Below are 26,586 nucleotides of genomic sequence, written 5' to 3'. Positions count from 1 at the left end.
GGCGGCTAACGGAATCAGTTACTTAAGGGAAGAATCTTGTCAAGTTTTGTTTGGCGATATGTGAGGCTCCCCTGGCCACGACCCACGAGGATCCGGGCGGTTCCCAAAGTCCTTAAGCCCCTGCAGCGAGGCTCGCTGGTGAGATCTGCCTTCCTTGAGCCGCTTAAAGAAAAAAGGGCATCCCCCTTCTCCGCCCATCTCGCTTTCTCTCCTTGCCTATTCACTGCCAGTCTTTTAGCATTTTGCTCGCTCGTGTTCCCTCTGTCCCTTGCTCTCTTCCTTCCCTTGCCCTGATTGGGATCTGCAGTCAAGCGGATTAACACATTCTGGCAAGAGAGGCAGGCTGCCCACAGACACACACTCTTTCAAGCAGCACGTGCATCTCAGAGAGAGGCTGTGTGTGCATATGCATTGCCTCTCAGCCCTGCACTGGAGTGAAGGAATGTCTAACCCTGTGATGAAGTCAACGCTTACACAGACACAAGCACACACACACACACACACACCGATGTGAACTTAAGTGCTCCTAAGCATACAGGGACACTGCTTGCGTGCATGTAGAGTGCATGCAGGGTGACCGTACGCAAACCAAAACTCGAGTGTGTATGTGCGTGCCAGTGTGCGAGTGTGTGTCTGCGTGACTATCCACACTTCATAATTTATACTCAAAAGCACTTGCTTGGAGATACTGACGGAGGCAGAGCGGCAAATGGGCACATTTTGTGACTATCCAATTATCCTCTCTCACTTCTCTCTCTCTCTCTCTCTCGCTGTCACTCTGTACGTCTCAGCTTTGTCCACCACCAGCGATGTTACACCATGTGCCAGTGCAGATAATCTAGCAACTTTAATAAATACTGTATAATTCATCCATACTGAAACATTGGCTGGTGTCCTCTGAATTCCCCTGAAAGTCCCAATATCATGTGTCAAATGTTTTCATTACAAGTTACCCGTCATGGCCTCTGAATATACAGCGTACTTCCATGTGACCCAAAAAAAAGATGACAGAGAAATCTTACAGCTGACTGCTGCGAACACATAGCACCGCAAAACAAATATGGTAATACAGAAGATGTTAAGACATAAATCAAATAAAAGATGGTACTCAAATAACGACCTGTTCAAACATACAAATGTTTGTCAGGTACGCATTATTGAAAGTCAGCAAGCGTCGCTGCCAATGTTTCACAGTATAAGCCTTCCAGGGAAGTGAAGGTATTATACTCCCTAAACCTCTAAAAGGCTTTTAATGTGAGCAAAAAACATCCAATAAAATCTCAATAAAAGCCAGTCTCAACTAAAGGCCTGACTCTGTTTGTAGCTGATGTGAATAAAGGTATTATATACTCTACATGTGTATTCTATTAAAGGATAAGTCTAGTGATATGCTTTCATTTTCTCATTGTCAACAAATTCCCTGAAAACCTCAAAACCAACAATGACTTTCTCCTCCGAACAAGATCTGTGTTTCTCACAGCCTGATGTCTCGTCTTCCTCTGAGCCAAAGAGCTCCATTGTTGTCCAAAAACTCCTAAAAACACATCGGTGAGCCACACTGTTGCACTGGGTGACATGTTCCTTCTTTACCATGAACACACACACACACACACACACACACACACACACACACACACACACACTGCAGTGTATTTTGACTCAATCCCACATGCGCTGTGTACCGCACCAAATACTCACTAGAGAAACACATGCGGGTTAATCCGCTGCTTCACGAACAAATGCAGTATTTCATCCAGTTTGAGTAACTTTTTAAGAAGACTACAACGGCCAGTTGCTTTAAAAAATTACTGAGCCTTATAAAAAATGGAAGTAGGAACCAATGGGCTTAGAGCCAAGAGCCACAGACAGAGCAGTAAAGTAAAGTATTTAGAGATGGACTAATGTACTGTTTTTGTTTATTTATGTGATTTAGAATAACACCAGCCTTATCCTTTAAACAGCATCATGAATGTTTCCCTTTTGCAGGATTTCCCACTTTTCAGAGCTAAATATTACACATTTTACTCCACCTCATCTATGTGATGGCTGTATGTACCAGTTACCTTACATATCAAGGTTTTACATACATATCATTTTTTCACTAAATTAAATGTGTTGCTGTAGTTTTAAATATGTGCATTATACAGGCCAGTATAGGAGAAAAGCGCCCATGTAGGACACACACACACAGAGTCCGACACACAACTGAGAGAGGCTCACCAGGCCTGAATATTGTATGAGGCATTCTCATGGGCCACTGCGGAGCGTGCAAACAGAGAGAGAGAGGTGGACTTATGCATGCACACATACACACACAAATGAACACACAAAGACAGCGAAAGAGACAGAGTGACACACTTGAAAACACAAACACATGTGTGCACACAAACAGGGCCAGTGGAGCTTGAGCTGATGTGGCCCGAAGCAGCCCAACGCCCTGCCATGGCACACACGCACACGCACACACACACACTTGCATACACTTAAGAGCCATCTGCAGCTGGAGATACAGCCTACAGAAAGGCTTTACTGCTGACACTCTGAGACAGACAGAGAGAGAAGGATAAGAAAAGAAGGGAGAAATGGTCGTGACCGAGTAAATCAGGAGATTAGGAGGAAGGAAAGAGAGGAAGAAGGGTGAAAAGAAACAGAGGAAGTGACAGACAGAAGCGGAGGTGAAAAATATGGCACCAAACTCTTACCTTCTGCCCACTCAAATCAAAAACTGCTTCACCAACTTTTACTGAGATCTCAGCCCTTACTGGAATTTATACATTATTGGATTAAATGTCATTGGATGTATTGTGTTCCCCCCCCCCAACCAAATAGGAACATAAGTAGGAAATTCCCTTTTTCTTATTCTTGTTTCCATTTACACCACAGTTCTTCAGCACACTTCACAAAACAACACTATTGTTAAAATTACATTACATTACATACAATTAAGAAGCAAAACAAGTAATTGCTTTGTGGAATGAAAGTTGTACAAGTTGCAGCAACCTTGTGTAACTGCTTATGTTTGACCAATCATTGACCAAATACATTAAACCATGTTAGTTCCTGGGCCATTGGAAAGTAGTACCAGAGGCATTAGATCCTAATTTCTCTGTCAAAATGAATGGCAATGGTTTTTGTTACCAAACAAAAAAAGAATATGATGTTTCTTCAATATTTCTGTTTTTATCAACCCTTAAACAAACCTCATTATCCATAAGTCTCATACTGCATGTTAAAGAAATGCTGAACGGGAGAAAGTGTAAGTCCATGCGTGACATCAGCTCTTTGTAGATAATGTTTTTCAGTTCCTAAAAAGGTTGCAGTGAGGGGGGGGGGGCTATTATCTGTATTTGAAACACCTCCAGCACACTAGCTAGCGACTGATTCTGATGTTTCTGGATAACTTCAGACAACCTGGAAAAATATGATGCCTTAAAACAGCAGTGAGAGGTTGGAGGAGGCTCCCAGGGGTTCAGATGAATCAAACCATCTTTGAAGCCTCTGGGCTTCTTCCAATAACTTATTTGATAAAAAAGCCTGAAAAAGGGGAAATAAAACTCATCATCTGGTGTCAAGGCTCACCACTCCTGGGACACAGGTAGGTATCGATTTGTTCGTAGAGGCTGTAAATCCAAAACTGGCAGAGAACCAAGAGTTGAAATTGATATTTAATTACGTCGGAATATTCTTACTAGTTTAGCATGGAGATTATGCAAGAGTTCAGAAGCAACTGATAGTCAGTCCTGGGAATTCCTTCGCACTATACATTCATTACGGTTTTTCTGTTGTCATTCTACATCATTACCAAAACACAATATTACTTAATGCTACAAATGTGGTTTTATTCCAAAACATTGTGGCCAGTGTGACAAATTTCCCCATCTGAAATTCCCCTGTAATTCAAAAATATTTTTATGTAACAGATCAGGACTTTGCGACTGAGTCTTTTAATTTTAAGTTTTAACTTTCATGCCAGTGCTCCTTTTATCATGTCACATTCTGCTTTGCTCTGTCTGTCTGTCATATTCGTTGGAATATGTACTCTAACCTGAGTTTTCAGCACAGTGGTGAATTCATGTTGGCAGAGTTTTTTGGTTGACCGATCATGAACTCCTGCAGCAATACGTGTAAAAACAAGTGAGAAAAATATTCAATGCAAAGCCAGATCCAGCTATAAGTCCACACTCCATATGAAGCCTAAGTGCTGTACTGCACTGTACACGGCTCGCTGAATCATACCTAACCATCTCGTGTTCAATTCATGAGAGGGCCATTATGTATAAAAGGGTCAGCAAGGCATGTGAATGTGCTCCGTATACGCCTGATGAGTTCCAGCGAAGCTTTTTCCCACAGGGAGGAAAGACGTTAGGAAAACTGTATTCCTATTACAAAAACACAAAAACTGAACTGAATGATTGCCCTTACACCTTCTTTGATAACCCCACCACTGACCTCTCTTCTAGTCAATATGTAAATGAACAAACATTGTTTTTCAGCCACTCGACAGGCTCTTCCTCTATCTGGTGGCCATTTTGTGCTGAGGTGGTTTCCAATTGATTCCAGGCATCGTCCTTTGGCTCGTTACTGCTGTTGTTGCTGTTCGTCTCTGAGTAACACGGGGCCGATGCCAGAGGGGTAAGGCGGGGAGGAGGGGTGAGGCCCAGCTGTCCCTACCTCTGCCCTCCCTGCTAGCAGGCAATAAGCCAGAGTACAGCCATAAACAACACTGGGATAGTCTGGACTCGACAACTCCGAACTGGGCTAGACTGGGCTGGAAAAGATCAGACTGGAATGTACTGGACTAAAATAGTGTACTACAGCAGTTTGGTCAAAATGGGTTTAAGGGGATGCAGTGGGTTCTATACAGGGCTCAACATTTTCAGTCTTAAACAGACTGAAACAACTCATGGATTTATTTGTGAACGTACATTTTAAAAATTTTTAAATCAATAATAGACAACTTAACTAGGGACTCTGGTGCATAATCGGCAGCTCATTTGCATTCTCTCCCTATTGTACCTATAAAATGTGCTTATTTGCTTTCTTGCAAAGAGTTAGATGAGAAGACTGATACCACTCTCATATCGGTCTGTTAAATATGAAGCTACAGCCAAGAGACAGCTTAGCATAAAGACTGGAAAGAGGAGGAAACAGTTAGCCTGGCCCTGTCGAAAGCTAACATAACCCCACAACCGGTCATTTTTACACTTTGTGGAAATAAAATAAAATAAAAAATATATGGGTACTTTTTGGGAAAAACCTGTCAAAACAATAAAATAAGTAATCCATAGCTATACAGAACCCAGCTGGATGTAAGGCAGGACTTCAGATAATCCGAAACTAAAGACACAGGGAAGCAGTTCATGTTCAGTTAAACAGACTAGAATGGCTTTGATAGACTGGACTGGACTTAATTAAGTCTGAATGAGTCTGGAGAGGAAGAGATTAGATTAGTTTAGGTTAAATTATAATGCCCCCACTGGGAAAAATAGTAAAATAAGTACTTGTAGGATGCACCAACAAAGACCAGGATAAACAATAACTAAGAATACAGCAACCAGATTTTCCTCTAGAAGTACTGATTCCATCAATAATGGGGAGTCAGTGACCTGGACCTTTTGACTTGAGGACTTCATCATGGTCCAATCAATGTCACTGAATTACATTTAGGCAAATTCAATCTTTCGGAAAGTCCAAGGACACAGGATTCCCCATTTTTTCACCCACCACAACTCCCTCCCACGCTTTACCTCAATGATGTCGGCATTGGTCCGGCTCTCGTGCGGCTCGTTGTACTCGGTGTACTTGAGCAGGACCTTGTCCATGTCGGTGCTGGCGTACTGGAACAGCTTGTTAGAGTGGTTGAAGATGATGAGGGCGATCTCGCAGTCACACAGGACACTCAGCTCGTACGCCTTCTTCATCAGACCGAACTTCCGCTTGGTGAACGTCACCTGGTAGAAGAAGATAAGTGAGGAGGAGAGGGAGAGGTGGAGAAGAAAAGAAAGAAAATCAGATGTTTAAAGTCCAGATTTTCCTAAAACAAACACAAGTTAAATTTTTCCTGTCATGTTTCATGATACCAATACCAAAGTGAGTAATATTCTTCAAAAAAAAGGGAAACCGAACTGGGCACAAGTAGAATTATCTTACCCAATTATTATTATTTGTTGGTCTTGTTTTAAGAAAAATATGTCTGTAAGTGGCCACTTTGCCCTAAATGTTTGACGATGTGGGCCAAGAGCTGGACCAGTCTTACATGTGCTGTCAGTGACATATCTTTCTGTTGCTGCTGTCAGATTACCAAAATACCATAAAAATGTCATGACCCATTATAAGAAAATTTGATGCAATCAGCCAAAACAGCTTCAGTTAAGTTCCTGGTACACTCCAAAACTGACGCTTACAGCAAGAGTCTGGTAATACTACACTGGGCGTCTGCATACGCAGATATGTTCACACACTGTATGTGCAGATAGTCATAACTATTGCAGACATGGGCCTTGTGACAAAATGTATGTCTCACAGACCCTTGTGAAAGTAAAATAAATAAAGAAGAGAATTAATTAATGCTTACTTTTAAGAAATATTTTTAAAAAGTCCATTAATCAAACATTTTAAAAATCAATCTCGTATCAAGGTTAACAGAATCTTCTTGCAGTCGGCAACAACACATGGATGTGTGGGGACATAAAATCTGCTTGAAAATCTGTTTTTGGTAAATCAATAAATAAAGAAAATCTGATAATTTAAAGGCATAGTTAGACAGTTTGGGAAGTTTGTTAGATGAGAAAATGTACTGCACTTTCACATCTGTCTGTTAAATATAGAGATGATCCCTGGTAAACTAAGCTGAAACAGTGAGCTTAGCTTAGCACAAAGACTAGAAACAGGGGGAAACAGCTAGTATTACTCTGTAAAAAGGTTAAAGAAATCTGCCTCATAGCACCTCTAAAGCTCACTAACCATCACCTTATATCTTGTTTCATCTGTACGAAAACCAAACAGTAAGAATTTGAGGTTTTAGGGTGAGTTATGACTATTTCTTGACTGGGAGCAGTGACTTCCTGAAATTCTTGCCGTCAACTTCACAGGGACTCTCAATCTCAATTTTGGCAAATAAGTGGAAAAGTATATTTCCCAAAATGTTGAACAATTCCTTTAAGGCTTAATTTAAGATCCTCCTGGATCAGAGACCAGTGATTTAGTGGAGCAGTGACAACAAAATCACTGTTTTACAGTCATGCATTAAGGCTGATAGTTTACAGTAAGAGGTATTTGGGACAAAATCAGGATTGATTGTATGAAAGTACTGTGTGTTTTAGGAAACAGACTTCTAGACAGAGTGTCTAAACATGCTCTCTTTCAAGTAATCAGTTTGTAGTTTGCGCACACACACACACACACACACACACACAGGCTTTTTCTCCCGTCCACACACTCCTTTCCTCCCGTCACACTCATTCTCCTCGTCGTTTTCACTCTGTTATGCTCTTTTCCATGCTCCTTCTATGTCACACACTCTCCCCTGCTCTCTTTTCCACACTCTCCTTCTGTCACACATTATTTTTCTCTTCCTCTCTCTCTCTCACACACACACACACACACACACACACACACACACACTTGAACAAGCAGAACAGAACTGGGAGTATTGCTGAAGCACAGGGACCCTGAGCTGCAATAATGTTGTCTGCTGGTTGGCTTTAGAAGTGCTTCCCTGCTATAACCAACTGGTATTTACAATCCAGGGAGATTTGGCTTTGTTTGGATTAAACACACAGGATTGTACAAACACAAACACACACAGGGAGAGAAAGATTAAGACAAAAGAACGAAGAAGAAGCTTCAGGTACCACTGTAATATCTGGTGTTTGATATGGGAGCAATGCAAACACAAAAGTGTGTGCACAGATGGGATGCTGGAATTAAATGAAGGTGTTAAGGGGGGAAGAGAGGTTTCAAGCGTGTGACATCAACACATTTTCCATCAGGCGTAAAGGCTAAAACACCTGCGGTGACATCACAGTTTGGGGGGCATGAGCTGAAGTGCAGTTTTCAGTACTTCTCTGTGAGAAGAGCACATGGGTCTACATTTTCCATAAAAACCTTATACTTGTTTTAAGAACAAGCAAACAGCAGATTTTATTTAAACTTAAAATAGAGTTCTGATGGACGCTGACAGTCTTTAAGATCTTTTCTGTATAATGTAATTATACTATTCTGTGCTGATACTGTTTGCAAATCATTGTAGTAATGATATATTGATATTTAAATGGCGACTGTAGTGCTCGTCATTGTTACTATGGTTTACCTGCACTGATGCAGACTGTATTTCTTCGGCTGCAGGCTGCTCTGCCAGCAGCGCAGGCCTGAACTGAATGTAATTGAAATGAATTGAATAAGGAAAGGAGGAAAAGATAGAGATAAGATAGAGTCATCGAGGATGAAACCTAGAAAAGCAGCCATCTTTCTCTCCCACAATCACTCCATCTCTCATATCTCCTGCTCCTTTTTTTTCCAGCACCCTGCATCTTTTAAGCCTCTCTCGTCCCTCCTCTCTCTTTCTGTCTTCCTCCTCGTTTTATCTTCCTCTCTTCTCTCTCGCTTTTTCCCACATCCACGCCCCCCCTCCCCCCACCCCCCCACCAACCTCCCCCTCCCTCACCAACCTCCCCCTCCCTCACCAACCTCCCCCTCCCTCCTCTCGCGCTTGCTCACTCATTGCTTCCTGCTGCCACAAATCAAATTATATCGGGGTCGTATCCATGGGCAACCAACTCCCCTCCTGCCTCCCCTCCGCCCCCCATTTCCCACCTCATCACACACTGCTACCATCATCTTACCTCCCTCGCTCTCTCTCCACCGCCCCCCATCTTTATCTCACTGTCTATCTACATACCCCCCCCCCCCCTCCCCCCTCCTTCTCTCCCTCTCTCACACAGAGAATGAGCAGATAAATTATGTGGCGATGTTGGAAAGGGAGGAAATTACGGCTGTGCAGGATGATGAGAGTGGTTGGTGATGAAGAGACAAGCCACTGCAAACAACAACAACTCCTCTCCTAACAAATTACAAGGTCATTCGCCAGTGCTGAAAACAAACAAAATGACTCCAAACATCTCAATAAAACCCTTGTTTTTCCTTTCTTCTTCTTTTCTTAGAAAAAGTGGGCGGCTGGGTAGAGACTTCGGGTCTCGGTTTAGATCCCGGCGTTTGTCACAAAGGATAAACAAGCTGGAGGTAATTGACATTAAGAACAGAATTGCCAGGTAACCAATGGCAACTGAAGAATAAGACATCCTCAGTGAAGAGAGAAAGAAAGAAAGGGGGCGAGTGGTTTCATTTGTGCGTGTGTGTGTGTGTGTTTGTGTGTCTCTCTCTCTGTCTTGGCGAGGTTGTGGTTGTGTGGCAGATGGATGAGGAAACCACCACTGACAACCGCAACCTCCTCTCGCTGTTTCCTGTAGCTAGAACTTCTCTTTCATTTGCTAGCTTACAGTCTCACTCACACAATCAGGTCTGAACAGTTAAAACTAGATACGGATCATTACGTGATGGTTTTAGGGATCTGTAGTATTTTGAATGGATGAAATGGATGAAACTTGCTTTTCAACTTGAAAAACTGACTCAAGGCCATTTTAGCCTTATTTTTCTTTGTAACGTGACACAGCTATATCTTATCTACTGATTTGTAGGGCCACATGTGGAGTGCAGAGTTCCAGATTTTTTTTTATGATATCCTCAACACAATTGCAAAGTGGGAGAAGTCATTTGAGGCATCCAAGTAAAATCCCATCCATTATCTTATTGATAAAGTTAGGCGACCGACACTGCGGACACTACCAAAGCTTGGATGGACATGAAACTCTCCTGGTTGAATCATCAAAAAACAACAACCAAAACAACTATGTTAGAAAATATCTGCTAAAGTCACAGGCCTGAGGACATAAAAACTGAAGGCGATAACTATGACTCCCAAGGTCTCATAGCTTAAACTTGTGTTGTCTGTGTAATTAATATTAAACTTTGTAGAAAGCTGAAAACACAATCTGCTGCTTGAATCACTCACTTTCAGATTCTGGGTCAATGTGGGATGAATTAAGCAACAACGGTGCCATGTTTTGTTCCCAGCTGCAACAACTAAGCATTTTATATTTTCTACAGCTCTGGTTTGTGCCTCTGAGTGGCTTATTAGCAATGGCAGCTGAGGCCCATGGGTCTCCTGGTATTTGGAGCGACCAGTCATACCCAACTGTTGCTGAGAATTCATGTTTCTTTTTCTGTCAACATATGGAAATATGTAGAACTGGTGGCCATCAACTTATAGTATTATCCTGGAATCTGGAAATTTAAAATGATTATTCAGAGAGGAAAGAAATACTACCTGAATCAGCAGCTCCTCCAACGTTGCACCTCTACTTTTCTCATCATTTAACAATATTATAGGTTAATGCTATGACAATCGTGTATTCCATCCGTTTGGTTTGGTTAGCGATAAATACTACAATACCCATAAGCCTCAGCTAAGTAAAACAGAGATACAGCAAAGTAAGTTCTTGCAACTGGAAGCAATACACACAGCTAAATGCATCATCAGGTTTCTACAGTGCAAAGTGTATTCTTTAACATCAGTGTTCAGCTTAGTTTCGGATGTCAGCAGAGGCAAAACATGAAGTTAAGCTGTGTGATTTGATGTTTTGTAAGGTAATAACTTCTCTCTATAAGTTTTTATGTACACTTCTGTCTTGATTATGAATGTATGGTTCTTCACTTCTTCCACAGTGTCAATAAGAGGTCAACCCTTTCTCTGATACTTTTGATGTGACAAACACTATCCAAAAACAAAAATCCATCAGATCAAGCCAAACATTTCCAGTCCCGCTCATTCTTCTTTCTCATCTCTTTGTCTCCATTAGAAACGTGGTATTTGGGATGCTGTCATGTTTCCAGCCGGGGCCCACACTCTGAACGCTGTTTATTTTGCAGAGCTTATGGCAGCATCTCTGAATCAACACGTAGGAGGGTGACGGGCTGCATGTACTCCAAAATTCATTTGATTTCCTTTCAGAAGCGGCACTGTTCATTAGCTGAAGCAACACTGAGCAAGCGTGTAAAAAGCACTTATTTCTTCAACATCTTAATACTCCGTTCCACTTCAAACACAGCAGACTTGTTCTGAGTGTTGTTAATAGAAGAACTGAATCCTTTTTCACTGTGTAAATTGCTCTGGATAAGAGTATCAGATAAACAGAGAATGAGAAATGTACACGCTGAGAGCAGTTTTGGTTTAATACAGACATCAAAAGGGCATCTCAAAGATCAGTTGGCCGCTGTGATTAAGAAACCACTGGCTTGTTAATGGCCTGATAATGAGTGATCTTTGATTCTGACACTATGAACATGTATTACCACAGAGTGCATCACCCTTTTGACAAACTGTTCGACACCTGATATAAATGCTGGCTCCATTAACCAGAGCCTGCCCGACCGGAAAAAGTTGCATCCCCTCCATCCTTTATGTCTAATTGTGTAATGATGAATAACAAGCCATCCTACTCCGCTGACCCCCCGCAGGCTCAGTTTGCTCTCCTTTATGGAAATGCAACCTGCACAGATTGATGAGGAGAAAACTGAGGATGATTTTCCAAACCCTACGGCCAGCTCGCTCTCTCACTGCTCGGGTCTTATTCAGCCCGGCACCTTGTTTCTCTTCCTCTCTCCGTCTTGTTTTTCTTCACTCTCTGCTTTTGAAGGTGGGCACGTCAAATCCATTACTCAATCTGCTCAATGGAGCAAAGCCCATTTACCAGTTGACTCATTTTAGATGGATCATTTACCCTTTCATCCTCTCTGACAATGCCGCTGATGTAACCAGAGGGACTGAAGCTGGGTTTTTTAGGGGGAATATTATACTTTCTTGCTCTTTTTCACGGAGAAGGGAGTCTGAGAAACCCTATGATTGGTCTGCAGAGTCATGTGAGCCTCATAAAACACGATGCTATTATACTGTTCTGTTGTGGAAGTGCTGAGAGATCAGCCACAATGTTGTTCATGCTACATGGGACATGTAAAAACAGAAAGGATCCCTGTGGGAATTTGTTATCGCATGAGTTACAGTTTCCTGTCACCACAATGGAATTCAGTGGTGGAGGAGTAAAAATGATTCATCTTTCTCAGAACTGAGCAGGATGGATCAGAGGAATATTTAGTTATACAGAGAGTTCAAGCCAGTTAAACATTACATTAATGGGATAACCATGTCATTTCTAGTATATTACAGTATGATACCACTGGAAGTCAAGTAATTATAACATTAACGTCAGCCCTTTGCATGCATGTTCCTTATTTTACTGTACATTGCACTAATTTGACAGCAGTTTTGTCCAAAGAGACTCACTCATACATAAGGAGCAATTTGGATTTCAGTGTCTTGCTCAGCATGGATCAGCATGATCAAACCACAAACCCCACGGTTAATAGCTGACCTCCTCTACCACTAAAGCTACAGTACAACCTCCCATCCACCCACAATTAATACAGGGCTATTTCCAGCCATCATCAGCAAAGCATCTACACCTTTAATTTGTCACCTGTCTCTGCGTTATTGATGCTCTAATCAGGGTGCTGATCACTGATGCAGCCGATAGCTAGTTAAATTAAGAAGTTATTATACATTCAGATATTGCTGGCTCACATAATTGGTGCTAACCTGTCTGTTGCGTTCGTCGGTGATCCTCTGAATCTGAATCTTTTTCCTCCCCATGTTTCCGGTGTTGTGGTGGGAGGGGCAAGGGGGAGTGGCAAGGTCAGAGGTCACGGATGGATGTGGTTGTTTTTCTTCCTCCTTAAAATGTCTGGTCTCTTTCAGTTTGTCCTTTCCGTGCACGCAGACACTGTTGGAAGCTGCCGGGCAGGGAGGCCGTCACCTCGTAAATTTTTTTTTTTTTTTTAAATGAAAAAGAAAAAAAGATAGGGAGAAGGAGGAGAGGAAGAACGGGGTTCGGTGTGCTGTGCCCTCTTCAGATCATGGTCCTGTTTCCACTTGCAGGTCATCCACAGTCTGGCGGAACTGGGGTCCTCTGCCCTCCCCTTCACCTTAACTGGGCAGCTCCTGAAAAAAAAAAAAACACAGAGGCATTCAACAGACAGACAGAGAGGGAATCTGAAAAGGGAGGAGATACTTTGTTTGTATACTGTGACCCACCAGAGCTATAACAAAATCTGTATTTGCATTGACCCCTCATATACAATACGAAAATAAATGATGCAGCAATGCATTTCAGGCGCCATCAAATCAGAAGCACGCTGAGCTGAAACATGAAGGCATGCAGAGCAGGAGGCCCTCAGGGGCCCGCAAGGAGGGAGGCTGTGCTGTGTCAGCTTCATTAGAGGCATCACCGCCACATCACTGATCTGCTGGTCGCCTGCGGCTACCGGCTGCCCGTTCGGGGCTGCCTGACACGCCGAATGTGTTTCCCCAATCGAAGGCAGAGCAGACAGGAGCCACCCAGTGTGTGGATTCTACATATTTTCCATTTCCAAACATCAACCTCATCTGTGCTAACTCCTTGACAGAACACAGGCCTTAGCCTTTGTTTAACATGATCTGTGTCAATAGCGGCAGGGTAATAAGGCAGGGACAGCGAGGATGGAAATTATTCTACATTCAACACAAAATATCTAAACAATTTTCAATACTTTTCTTATTAGGATTTTCCAGACTCTCAGGATAGATTCCCGACATCCACAAAGCAGGTATGAGGTGGCTGATTCCCACCGATGACCCTCAGCATTTAATAAGCTGGCAGATGCAGTTTAGTGTCCAGTAATAATATTATGCCTTATTACCTAAGCTGAACTCTGACTTAATTCTACAAAACACAGAGAAAAATTAAGAGTGTAAAATGTGTGTCTAATTTAGCCGAGCATCTAACTAACCATGAAATAAGGGTGGTCTGATCAAAAACAGAGGGAGGATGGGTACAAACATAAATAAATTTCTAATATGAAAAGGGCAAAGCAGAGAGAGAAAGCCCGGAGTATTTCTGCAAATTCATGCAAACTCATGAATGAATGAGAAGGCGGCAGCAGCCCAGCAATGGCAACAGAGGCGAGGACCGTTTTAGTCCCCGTTTCTACTATTTGTGGATCAGCTTTAAAAATAGCTCTCTATATATACATACAGACTGTGTGTACACACACACACACACAACAGTGGGAGCCAAGTGGCAGCATTACAGAGCTGAAGCATCTGGAAAGCCGCGAGTACAGACACCACACGAGCTCTCCAGCATTGTTTGCATTCCCTCTACCTGGGAGAGCAGCAGCAGAAGAACACCCTCTATTTACATCCATTCTTACAAAACAAAGAATGTGAAATAGTCTGTCATGAGACTGACATTTCTTTTGTGCTGCTGTGGGCGCTACACTGCATGCTCGTTTAGGGTGGATGCAATTGGCTTTGCGATGAGTTGCTTATGAATTATGCACTGATGGGAGAGATTGGAGGGGGGGGGGGTGAAGAAAGAGTCATAATTATTTTGTAAAAAGGCTTGATGAAGAACGGGAGGCTGGTTTCCACATGGAAAATCAACCGTGAGCTGCACAAACCGAATGCACAAACAACTGGCAACATCTTTCTTATATTTTGTTTCAGCTCCTTAAGCACATTCATTTTCTAAAATCCATGTTCAAGTCCTCTGCTTCTGTTCATCTTCATAGCTTTGCTTTTGACTGGCTCAGATTTAATAAGAGAGATCAGTAAATCTTAATGAATTCTACCTGAATCCCCTCATTAGTGTATCTCTTGAAAAGAGTAGGTGTCCCTAATGTGCTGTACACTCAATCTTTTCATCTTTACACAGAGTAGAGGTGTTAGTAACATAATTTAGATAAATAATAAAGAGGTGTAGGTTCATTCTCTCTCACAGCCTTCGTTAGCCACTGAGTGAGTGGGGGGGCTTGCTTCAGTTGTGGTGAAGTTCAAAGGCAGCACACAGAGAGATTTGTCTTTAGGCTGTGGGCTGATCACACATGAAAAGGCTGCTTTATCTGCCCGGGGTGGTCAAGTCTCGACCTTTTACCCTTCATGCTGCCGGAGTTCGCTTCCCATGTCTGATGTCAGGCAGAATCTCTGCTCTCACATGGGAAGCAGAGAGCCTGGAGTGTGTCTGCTGCCTCACTGAACAGGCCAGAGTGACAGAGAGGCTCTGGACAATGAAAAGATTAGCGCTGATAATTAGGAATCTACATCAGACCCAGACTAGAACCCTGGGGAATGCCTAAGAACGTTTTGACGGTTTATTTCACAAGGGGCCAATGACAAGCTCTTCTTTTACATTTTATAACAGTTGGACTCAGGGAATATGGACATAAAAGCACAAAATCGGAGTAAAGGAATTCAGAGCTCTTGAGGAAATTGCACAAATGTTTCAAGTACAGCTGCTACACGTCTACAGTTTTTAAGTACAGATGTTAGAATATTACAGCTGTCAAGACGTGATGAAAATTTGATCATCTCTGTGGATTAACTCTTACTTGATAAGACTCTGTGATGCTTATCTAATGTGAGATTTTTTTCATGCACATTTGTATCAAGATAATTCTCATATCTTTTTACACCATTTCAGTCTATTTCCGTGAAGTATCTAGAGAGTAAAATATATTTTAATTATATTTTTTCAGAAAGATTTAAAAAATGTTATTTTAAAAAAGGGAAAACAGCATAAAAGCAGCAAAGGAACAAAATCTGGGCAACAAATAAAATGTCTTAACTGAGCATTAGAAATGGCATAAAAAAAAAAAAAGAGGTACAAATGTGTCCACTAAGATGTAGAGAGGTCACATCAGGTTGTAGCCATGGGGCAGCCTACAACAAAGATTAGTCCATAAAAGAACTGTTAGAAAATGTTGCGTTGCATCATTATCCCTGACATCTGTTACTGCAGACATTAAGCATTTCAAAGCTTATATCTTCTATTCCAATGATGTGGGTGGAAAGCCACACGCTCTGAGGGCAATTTTTTGATTTCGACATTTATTCATGAAGAGAACGTTGACATGGGGATGTTCTTTTTCAGCAACGGCACACTTCACAGTCCTGCACAGTTGCAGTTGAAGCTTTCCAATACAACCATAGTCTTCTACAGTTGGACATTATGAAGCTTCCCTCGGGCATTTAGGGGTTAAGCGACTTGCTAAAGGGCATGTCACACCGATTTTCCCAGCCAGTTGAGGTTTGTGAACTGGTGACCTTCCTGCTGACAACCTGCCTCGCTGCCCTCTAGGCTAACGCTGGCCCGGATATTACTGATACATCGCCACCAATGTTTCTGCCAGAGGCTGAATGTGTCAGAACCTGCAGGGAAGGAGCACAGGGCTGTGACTGAGTCATGACACAGAAAACAAACCACTTACATGCCACAATACGCAACAGGAGACTGGTGTGTGTGGCTTTTACGAGGAAAGACGTGATGTAATCAGATGACGATGTGGCTACGTTTGTGCACATTTAGGCCTGAGTGATACAGTACAATATTAGGGTCACACACAAGTGATAATTAGAGCAGAAGGAAATCTGAAATATATTTTCATGGGTTGTTTATTTACTTTTTGTTGCCGTTTCATTATTGGTCATTTAGTCATTTTAGAGGAACGTTATCAGTATGCTCACATGATGAGTCTCGAAAAACAACACTGAAGCATCAATATATTGGTCAAGCCCTGGGCTGAACAATTAATTGCATTTGCGATATTATCGCGATACGCTCTGGTCACAAGACACCCAAGAGTAAAGCAGTCTGCAGATGAAGCATTAACTTCGGAGGCTGCGGGGGAGGGGAACTCCAGTGTTGTCGGAGAATTACTAAACTTGTCGATCAAACACGAGAGGCGTTATTTAGTTTTAGTTTCATTGGCCAACTTTTGAATTGAACCTCTGAATATTGAGGGGGTTTTTGCTTACAGGGATATAGACAGATGGACTCCTGAGATCAGGACGCATTAATTGGTGGTTGAACTGTGGGTTTTGTATTGAGCGCTTACTGTACAGCACACTGTGGTGAACTTAGTTTTTCTTGTGGTCTGTAGGTAGGCCGACCTGATGATATATCATGTTATTTAGTGCCTTGACTACTTGACTCAAATTATGTTTCTCATATTATTAAAATTGGATACTTCTTCTCCACCATTGCTCGTTTCAACACAGGCCTGACCCACAAGAAAGAACAGGGTATGTTTAATCTATCTAATATTGTGTTGGTCATACTGTACTCTGATTTACTGCTTGTCCGTTTTGAATAATACAGAAGGTAAAGAGCTTAAAAAGTAATCGCATGTTAAATCGCAATATTGGTAAAAAAGAAATTTGATTATTTTCCAAAATCGTTCAGCCCTAGTCAAGCCTAATCAAATGTGATCTATGTGCTTGCATGTGTGTGTGTGTGTGTGTGTGTGTGTGTGTGTGTGTGTGTGTGTGTGTGTGTGTGTGTGTGTGTGTGTCTTCTTGCATACTGCCTTGGTGTGTTAAGTGGCAGTACAGCAGCCTGGAGCAGAGAGATAACTGTCCGTGGCAGGAGATTGGGGGGGTGTTGAAGATGGGTCTCAGCTGCTGGAGCCATGCCAGAGGACTGCTTAGAAATCATCACTTTTCCCCACTCAGCACCAACATCTGCCGAAGCTGACCGCAACCACCTCCACTGCGGACCTCCAACGCACTATCCAAATCAGTCCCAACTATGATTACTACAACCTGGACTTATCCGGTCCTGTATAGTTTAATGTATGTAACAAGGTGCAAATGCTGCAGATGCCATGGGAAATGTTTGAAACACCAACTACACAACATGCATGTGCCAGCTATGATGAATGCAAGTTTATTTAAATGTCTAGTCTAGATGTAAAGATTTAACTGATACGCATTTAAGTCAGACAGAGATAGGGCCACACATTTGGGGGACATTTTCAAGCAGCGGTAAGGCAAACAACTACACTAGCAATAACTTAAAAACACACTCTACCTGAACTTTTCCTGTCAAAGGAAACAACTGAAGCAATAAACTGATATTTGTGAGAATCGTCATCCGTTAATAGTTGTTGATAATGTCAGAGTTGGACACTTCATACTGACCTTGAACCGAAGTACACAATTACCAGTCAGCAGCATTTCAGTGAAAAATGCAGCCTTCAAAAAGTTGCCCTATGAATCACTGACCATTGTTTACTGATATTGGTCTGGCAGTTGGCATAGAGAGTGTGTGTGTGTGTGTGTGTGTGTGTGTGTGTGTGTGTGTGTGTGTGTGTGTGTGTGTGTGTGTGTGTTGGGGGAGTAAATATAGTGTATTTAAGAGATACAGAAATATCCGCTGTCGTACCACCAGACAGAGCAGCTTCTTCCTGCTGTGAGACTCCTCAATTCATCCTCAGCACTCCAAGTAAAATAGTATTAGCACAAATGCAACTACAACTTAATCTTGTGTATAAATCTACCTTTTATTTTAAGCTATTGTCTAGCTATTATGTAAAATTGTAAACTTTAAAAAAAAGTTTACAATAATCTGTCAACTCAGATTAAATAAAAATTGAATCTGAGCTGACAGCATCTACATTAGGTCTCATTCATCTGCATACTTTTTGTAAGAGATTATAGACCCTGTATCTAAAGACATGCCAAACCATGTAAGAGAGACACTCTTTTGCTGCTTCATTGTTAAGTTTTGTTCTGTGATAACAATAGGCAAGATGTGTTTTACTAAAGGCAAACAGGGTGGACTTGCAGTGTCCCAGTTAATTAAAAATGAATGCCAATAATGCAGTTTAAAGGAGGAGTCCAAGCTAAATGCAAGTTATTGAGTGGATCAGTCACTCCTAAAAAATATACATGGTACTCTAAGGCATGCAGGATTAAACAAACAGCAGAGGTTATACATCTTGATGGATTTACAAATCATGTTAACTGTTGATGAAATGTATGAAAAACTGTCATATCAGTTAGCAGGCCATGCTGGCAAAAATGTCACGGGAGTCACCTCGAGATCTGCAGAAGACCTCAGGGCTTCAGGTTTCAAGAAGAGTGTGACCTTCCTGCATGTAGCTGATTGAGCCATGACCTCTGCAGAGGGCTATCAGAATGACTGATCTGCCCCTCAGTTGAAGTCTGGGCAGATCAATATTTTACCAATATTCATCACTCAGTGCTCAGTGAAACCGGCCCGATGTGAGGGACGAAACATGAGAAGACAAATGACACCGTCAGATGCTCCTTACAAGTGGGAATAACATGAAAACAGATCAGCAGGTGTTTGAAGTTGTGGCGTGCTCAACGGTCACGAGCTCAGGATTCTTTGAGCAAAGAAATCAGAGCTGCAGCAAAGTGATCAACATGAACGTACGCTGCCTTAAGAAAAACACATTTACACATCCTGGGTAAGGCAACTTAATAGCTTAATCTTATCCACCACAATACTATTTTAACAAGTTTAAATAATTGACATTTTTTTAAGCAAAACAGCAAAAACTTTCATCCTCTTCTTCCTCTTGTACACTTGCTGCTTAAAAGTGCTGCAAATAACAATTAACATCATGCAACCATTATTGGATTTCATTTGAATTTCAAATTCAAAAAACTATTTTTGTTGTGTTTCAGGGTGAAGTCAGTGTTAAATCTTAACACTGAAAATATCCCGTAATAATATCATCAGGTTATCTGAGCTTGGGCTCAGAGAATACAAACAGAAAGCTTGTGTTACAAACTGGGGACATGGAGTTTGAAAGACCAGGCTGGGAGCATTTAACAAAATGATGCTCTTGAGTTGCATTAAATTGGATTAAGCAATTTTGGGAAATCATAGCCACAGAGGTTGCATTCAAAAAGACACTGCGGGAGAACATACAGCCTCCTCTTTCCTTTAATGGCAAAAAAGTTGAACCTGACTCAACTTTTTCTGCAACACAATGTGATGGTTACCTGACAAGGTGCTGCGCAGGCCAATCAAATGCTCGCAAGTGCACAGTCCCAATAGATTACGTGACCACTGTACTTTATCATGCAACTGCCATGAAAAAAGATAAAATAGTTGTTTTTGGTCTGAATCCACCCCCCCCCCTCGTCCCACTTTATGAAAGTGCAATACTAAATTGCTGGAGTACCCCTTCAAGCTGCAGATCTCTACATGTAGAGTCACTGTCATCGTGAAGGCATTAATGCCAAGGTTCATACGCTGCTTGCCAACATCAAGATAGACCGTAAGCATGAATCAGATTTTAGAGGGGGGTAAAATGGGATCATTCTTCATTGGGGCAAAGACAGAACCGCCAATGGGGTCGAGGTTGGAGGGAGTTGGCATCTAACTGGTCCACTGAATTTCCTCATTTGACCCAGCGCGGCTCGGTTTGCAGCCCAACCTTGAGGGTGCTCTGCCAGCACCAGCTGTGGGATATTTACAGCCTGTTGCCGCATGATCCCCGGCAACCATTGGACACGGATCCCGCCACACTCAGGCTTCAGTCACCCAGCAAGCATCTTCACTTTATCAACAAAACCCTATGGCTGATTTTGTGGTAGAAGCATTAGCAGGTGGAGTGAAGTGTGTGTATGTGTGTGTGGGGGGGGGGTTATTGTGACAAATAGTGGAGGGGGTGGGGGGGATGGAGAGAGCTTCTGGCCTCATATCTGAAGCCTGGCTTGTGACTGTGACTGGTTCTGTGCCTGTGCGTCTACACTGCCAACCCTGGCAGTGGAATATGATATCCCCTTCCCCCTCCTCCTCTTAGCCAATCACGGGTGAGTCTTTGGAGAGGTGGGGGAGAGAGATGCAGTGCAAGGGCAGCACTTCTGAGGTGGTGGTGGTGGTGGTGGATGGGATGGGAGGGGCAGTGGAGAGATCTGTGCCTCTCGGCTCGTGAATCACGCCCACGTTGCCGGGCCCCTGTCAATACCGCAGTCTACCACGTACACACACTCTCAAACGCATATATAAAAACAAACACACATTCTCTCACACACACACAAAGAAAACACACCCACTCATTTAACACAGGGCGCCCCAACTGTCACTGATCTACTGTTTGTGCTCATAGCCCCTGGCTTGAACACCACAAAAATACCCTGATATTACCCACAATACACCCATGCACATACATTTGAGTATACACTGACAAACAAAGACGCCTTTTGTCCAGCAGCTCAAAAAGCATGTGGAGCGAATAGGGCTGGGTACGGTTAAAAAATGTACACACACACACACACACACACACACACACACACACACACACACGTACTTTTACTTTGATACCAGTTCCTGAATGATACTTAAAGTAAGTTAAATTACATTACATTTTACAGTACAATTACTCACTTTAAATGAGGAGGCACTTTACTCAACATGTATAACATGTAACATTAAGTGAATGTTAGACAGCCAGTCACCAGCATTATTACATCTTGATACAAGCATGCTGTGTGCTTACTGGCTGACTGATGCTGAGGAGATTTACTCCTTAGGTATTGAAATTTGAATTAAAGTTCGGTAGCAAAGAGCACTTGTTGGCAGGTCACACACAGTGCTCTTAGTGTGGCTTGTTGAGACTAGCCTCTGTCTCACCGATGTTGACTGTGCGGTTTGACCTGTCAGGTTACATCACTGCCCAGAACACAATCAGAGGCACACCCATCCCTGAAAGGTGTGAGCTGATTGGATGATCCAGGGAGACAATGAGAGGATTTTCTCCTGGATGTTCCTATAATACTCATCACTGTGTCATGTATAACTCACTTAAATGGCCACATACATTGGTTGCAACTCTACATTTTAACTATCCTCAGTATCTACAACAGTTTTTGGTACCGTATTCTTCAATCCACACTTTGAGGCATTCTACACAATACTTCCTTTTCACTTCTATAGTCAAAAAAGCAATAGGAAAGAGCGTTTATGTTTAAGGCTCCTTCAGACTGGAATAACTTACCTTCAAACATACGATCTTTAACATCATTTCACATTTTTAAAAATAGTTTGTCTTCTTATTTTGAGTTAAACTGTTCATGTTTCAGATGATGCTATACCTATATATAATTTACACTATATTCTTTATTCAATGTTATGTTTTTGCGGGCAAGTATTTGTTCACAGCCTCTGTGTGGCTATCAAGAGGTTGTATTAACTTAAATACTTATTTTCCTTGGTGTTTTTTGTTTGTTTGTTGTTGTCTTTGTTGTAGTGTGTTGATTGTAGTATTGTCTATGTCTTATTATTGTAAAGTGTTTGATTTGTCCCTTGTTCTGTATATTGGGACCCCCTCGAAAACGAGATGAACCATCTCAAGGGGTTTATCCTATTCAATAAACTTATTCCAACTTAACTTCACATTTAAAAAGCTGGAACAGAATAAATGACTTAATTGATCATTAAAACTGTATGATTAATCTCTGGTTCATCTTTTCAGAGCTGCCACTAGTGACTATACTCAATAATGATTGAGCTATTGATTAATTAAATGAAATTTAGTCTAACGAGTGCTTTTCACAAGTTCCCAGAGTCGAAAATTATGCTGAGTTGAGAAAACCAACTCTATTAATCATCCATTAATTTCCCATCAGTCAACCAATCTAGTGCTGAAATGATTGAACTGTTAAAGCCACTTAGAAAGCTTAATATCAATCAGTTGCTGGGTGTAACTTCTCATTTCAGAAGATTTTCTGTTTTATACAATTGTACATTGAATATCTGAGGTTCCTAGTTCGGCATAACATAACATTTGAAGATGGTCCCTCAGGCTATGGGAACATCTGGTGAGCTTTTTTCACAGTTTTCTGGTATTTTTTACAAAATGATAATATGAAAACATTAATCACTATATGAATAATGAAAATAATCCTCAGTTGCAGTCCTAAACTAATCAATTAATTGACTAATAGTGTCAGCTCTACCTCTGTGTCATAATGTTATCTATCATTGTAAATTATATATCCACAATTTCATAAAAATGATTAGCTAAAAATGGTTGTATTTAGTGAAGTTATTATTCATACAAAACTACAGATTACTTCAGCCGTTGTTTTCCTCACAGATCAGCTCGTGTACACCATGTACCTCTTCAGATGTGGAGTGAGCTTTCTAAGAGGGTTTGCAGGTTTCCTCCCTCCTCTATCACAGGTTTTCCCATCATCTTAAATCTGCTGCAGTGCAACAACAAAAGGTCCGTGACGAGAAAAAAGCCCTCTAGACAAAACACCGACGATGACATTAAGGTGACACTTGAGGACACAGGGCGTGCATGCCAGAGACTGCATGCGTATGAACTTTTGCCATCACCAGTCGAACACGTTCCCATCAAAGAGGCCTCACACAAGAGCCGGTCAGGTGAAACCAAGCCAGCCGACTTAAATATAACCGTTTATCACTACTATCAGGTTCATTTTCATGAATGCAGGTGAGTGGGAGGAGGAATGCTGTCTATTTAAAGTGTTCACCACAAAGTGTTTTGTGAGATTCAACCGTCATTAACTATGAAATGCGGGCACTGCAAGTATGCTGAAGGCACTCAATAATAATAATAATAAACACACAGCGGATCGTCGGGGAAACTCACTGCTGCTGAGAAGTGAGCTGCAATCCTTTCAACAGATAACTCCCCCTGAAGAAAACAGGTCTTTTGCTGGGACACAGAATAAACCAGCGCTGTCATGATTGTTTATATGTGTGGTCACTTGGAGGCACAAGGTCCCCCAGCTCAGACAGACATCTTTCAATCTGGCCACGGGAGATCGAGTCTTTGTTGTCAAGATACCCTTCAAAACAAGTGTTGAACAGCTGCTTGGAGGCCCGCGAGTCCATGCACTCTTCTTCTGAGTGGTGAAAACAGGCAGGAAACAAGGCAAGTCAATAAACCTGTAGAAACATTATTATGTCAGAAAATGAAAGTAAGGCTCCTGAGCTTTAAAAGAATACTGCCAGGCTACTGAACATGGATAAACAACTTCCTGCTATTTACCGTGTGTATGACCGACTTGCCTTTGAAGAACCAAGATATATCGAAAACCATCAACTGCATACCTTCTAATAAGATTATAAACTGTATGTGTGTATTTTTGAAGTACACAACATGGTTTAAACAGGTGTCAAGGGCATGAGGATCATGAAACTCACTCGACACGTAAATGGCCTTGTAAGCCTTCAAGAAAGAAAGAAAAGGAACAGGTGCGATGTTACGAGTACGACAAGACAAGCCATCAACCATAAATCTTCACAACAGACCCCCTCCACTCCCGATTACCCTCAGCAGATTTTGAGGCTGGGGAAGGTGTCAGCTCCCCGGCTGATGATGGAGAACAGGCCACACAGCAAGTCACCTCTCACTCCTCGCTATCTACCTCGTAAAGTCCTCAGAGGCGCCAGCGGTGCACACCACCGATGGCTTCCTGGGCTGATTAGAGAGCTCAGGAAGCTCGCAACATTTCTGAGACCTCCTCTCGCACTTCAGCTTAAATCAAGCATGTGAAAGTTGAAAAATGTTAGTTTTAGCCAGAAGAGAAGTAACGTGAACACTTAAAAAGATCCATCAAGAATGACATTTTCTCTTGATGTAATTATGGTTTTAAGCAAAGTGGAGTTCGTGTGTATTCAAGCCAATTACATCAGAGGAAACACACACACACACACACACACAGAGCTGCAATGTCTTGATTGGTCGCTCTTACCGTCAAAGATTAAAGATGCCAAAAGGCAATATGGAAGTGCTCTGACACATACAAAAAAAAACCTGTCTGGATTCTGGATTGAGACCAGTTAATTTTAAAAAGAGCTCCAAGTATGAGATAGTCCACGTCAAAGATCACAGAGGAATACAGTCCTGAAGAGAAAGCGGGTCCAACTGAGAGCAGCACATGTGCCCTCGACTGCTGAAGTGACAACTGCTGGTGGAAAGCCTCACTCTGGATACCCCAAATTACCCTTCTCACCCCCCCCCCCCCCCCACCGCTGCTGCCGCTTCTTGTCACCCCACAGTACACTCATCCCCCCCCCTCCCAACCCACAAACCCCTCCCAGGTCACGATTTGCCCTAATATGCCTTCAGCAACTGCCACCAATTCATCAGTGTCCGCGCTGGCAACTGAGCTGCTTGTTGTTCGCCTCTTTAAAGGAACGTTCCAGTGTTTCAGCTCGCTTAAAACAAACCGCGTATACTTTAGGGCCGCAACTAACAGTTATTTCCATCACTGATTCATCTTTCAGTATTTTTTTAATTAACGGATTAAATTCCTATAGTCTATAATAAAGACAAAAGTTCCCAGAGCCCAAGGTGGCAAAAAAACACACACCCTTTCACTGAAGAAGCTGTATTTTATTAAGCATTTTTATTCAATAGAAGAATTTAATCATCAAAATTCATAGTCTATTGATTAATCAACTAATCTATTAATCATTTCATCATTTTTACATCACAGCGAACTTAATATAAATGTGCTGTTCACCCTGGTGTAGAGCTGAAATAATTGACTAATTAACTGCCAACCATTTTGATTATATATTACTCGGTAGTATATAGAAAACATTCTCTGGTTCCAGCTTCTGAAATGTGAGAATGTGCTGCTTTTCTCTGGTTCATACTGGCTAATTGTAAACTGAATACATTTGGGTTTTGGATAATCAGACAAAACAAGATATCTAATAAAAAAGGTGCCAGTTTGGGCCCTGACACCTTGTGATGACTATTTTTTATTATCTTGTTCACATTTTATGAAGAATATATTCAAAAGAGATTAGCGAAAGAGTAATTCATAATCACAATAATCATTAGTTGCAGGCCTACTCTTGTGGATTACACAAATTAGGCAGGTTTGAAGAGTGTACTGACTACTACTGTAAGGAGATGAATGGAAACCAATGGCTCCATGATCGGACAAACTGTACAAATACATTCAAACTGCATGGCATTCATTTGAAAATGTAGTGAGTACACAATAATGAGCTAAAGCTTGCAAACACTGGCATGCGCGCGTGTGTGTGTGTGTGTGTGTGTGTGTGAGGGAGTCAATCGCTGCCTTGCTGAGTGTATAAGACCCTTGTTGCACACCAATCTGTCCCTCGTGCACATGTGTGTGTACATCCTCCATTTGGATCATGAGCTGTTGGCAGTGAGACGGCAGCTGCCTACATACCATTTGTTCCACTGGAACCTTCAAGGCCCCCCCCCCGAAATCCACACACACACACACACACTCGCATGCTCAGCTGTCGGAGAGTTAAACACACCGGTAATGTCTCGTGCCACTTAGTCCAAACTCGATTCTAAAATGACTCTTCTGCTATCAAACCTTGCCGGCTGATGAAGCCTGCCGCTGACGGCTATGATCTGACGCTAGGTTTCAAAGCTGCGGAAATCAAATCCGCACAGATCCGAACTTGGTGAGATACAGTTAGATGACCGCAGAGAGCACTGTAAAAGGAGACATTTGCTGTCTGCGACAGTTTGCGACAGTGCTCTGCTTCCCAAGGAATGATTCTCAGCCTCTGCCCTTTCCTGACCTTGAAATCTCTGAGGGGGCCCGGAGGGTGTGGGAAATAGGAGGCCAGGAGTCTGCTAAACAGT

General features: G+C 42.1%; 1 protein-coding gene across 9 annotated transcripts in view; it reads right to left on the bottom strand.

Moving 5' to 3' along the window:
* mef2d (myocyte enhancer factor 2d) overlaps positions 1–26,586 on the bottom strand; it is a 101,230-nt gene that overhangs the window by 48,541 nt on the left and 26,103 nt on the right. For 8 of the 9 annotated variants that reach the window (XM_038710416.1, XM_038710421.1, XM_038710419.1 and 5 more), the window contains exons 2-3: positions 12,710–13,111; positions 5,748–5,951 (exon numbers count right to left, since the gene is read on the bottom strand). In XM_038710416.1, coding sequence (XP_038566344.1) covers positions 5,748–5,951; positions 12,710–12,763 — 258 coding nt within the window. In that variant the 5' untranslated portion in view covers positions 12,764–13,111. Of the gene's footprint in view, positions 1–5,747; positions 5,952–12,709; positions 13,112–24,694; positions 24,912–26,586 lie in introns of those variants that run through there. The other variant, XM_038710417.1, reaches the window with a different exon arrangement.

This window comes from Micropterus salmoides, unplaced genomic scaffold (assembly GCF_014851395.1).
Source record: "Micropterus salmoides isolate LMB-PRFRI ecotype aquatic unplaced genomic scaffold, ASM1485139v1 Ms_hic_scaffold_11, whole genome shotgun sequence".
Lineage (NCBI taxonomy): Eukaryota > Metazoa > Chordata > Actinopteri > Centrarchiformes > Centrarchidae > Micropterus > Micropterus salmoides.
Note: the sequence above shows the minus strand (reverse complement) of the source record. Positions and strands in the feature narration are given on the sequence as shown.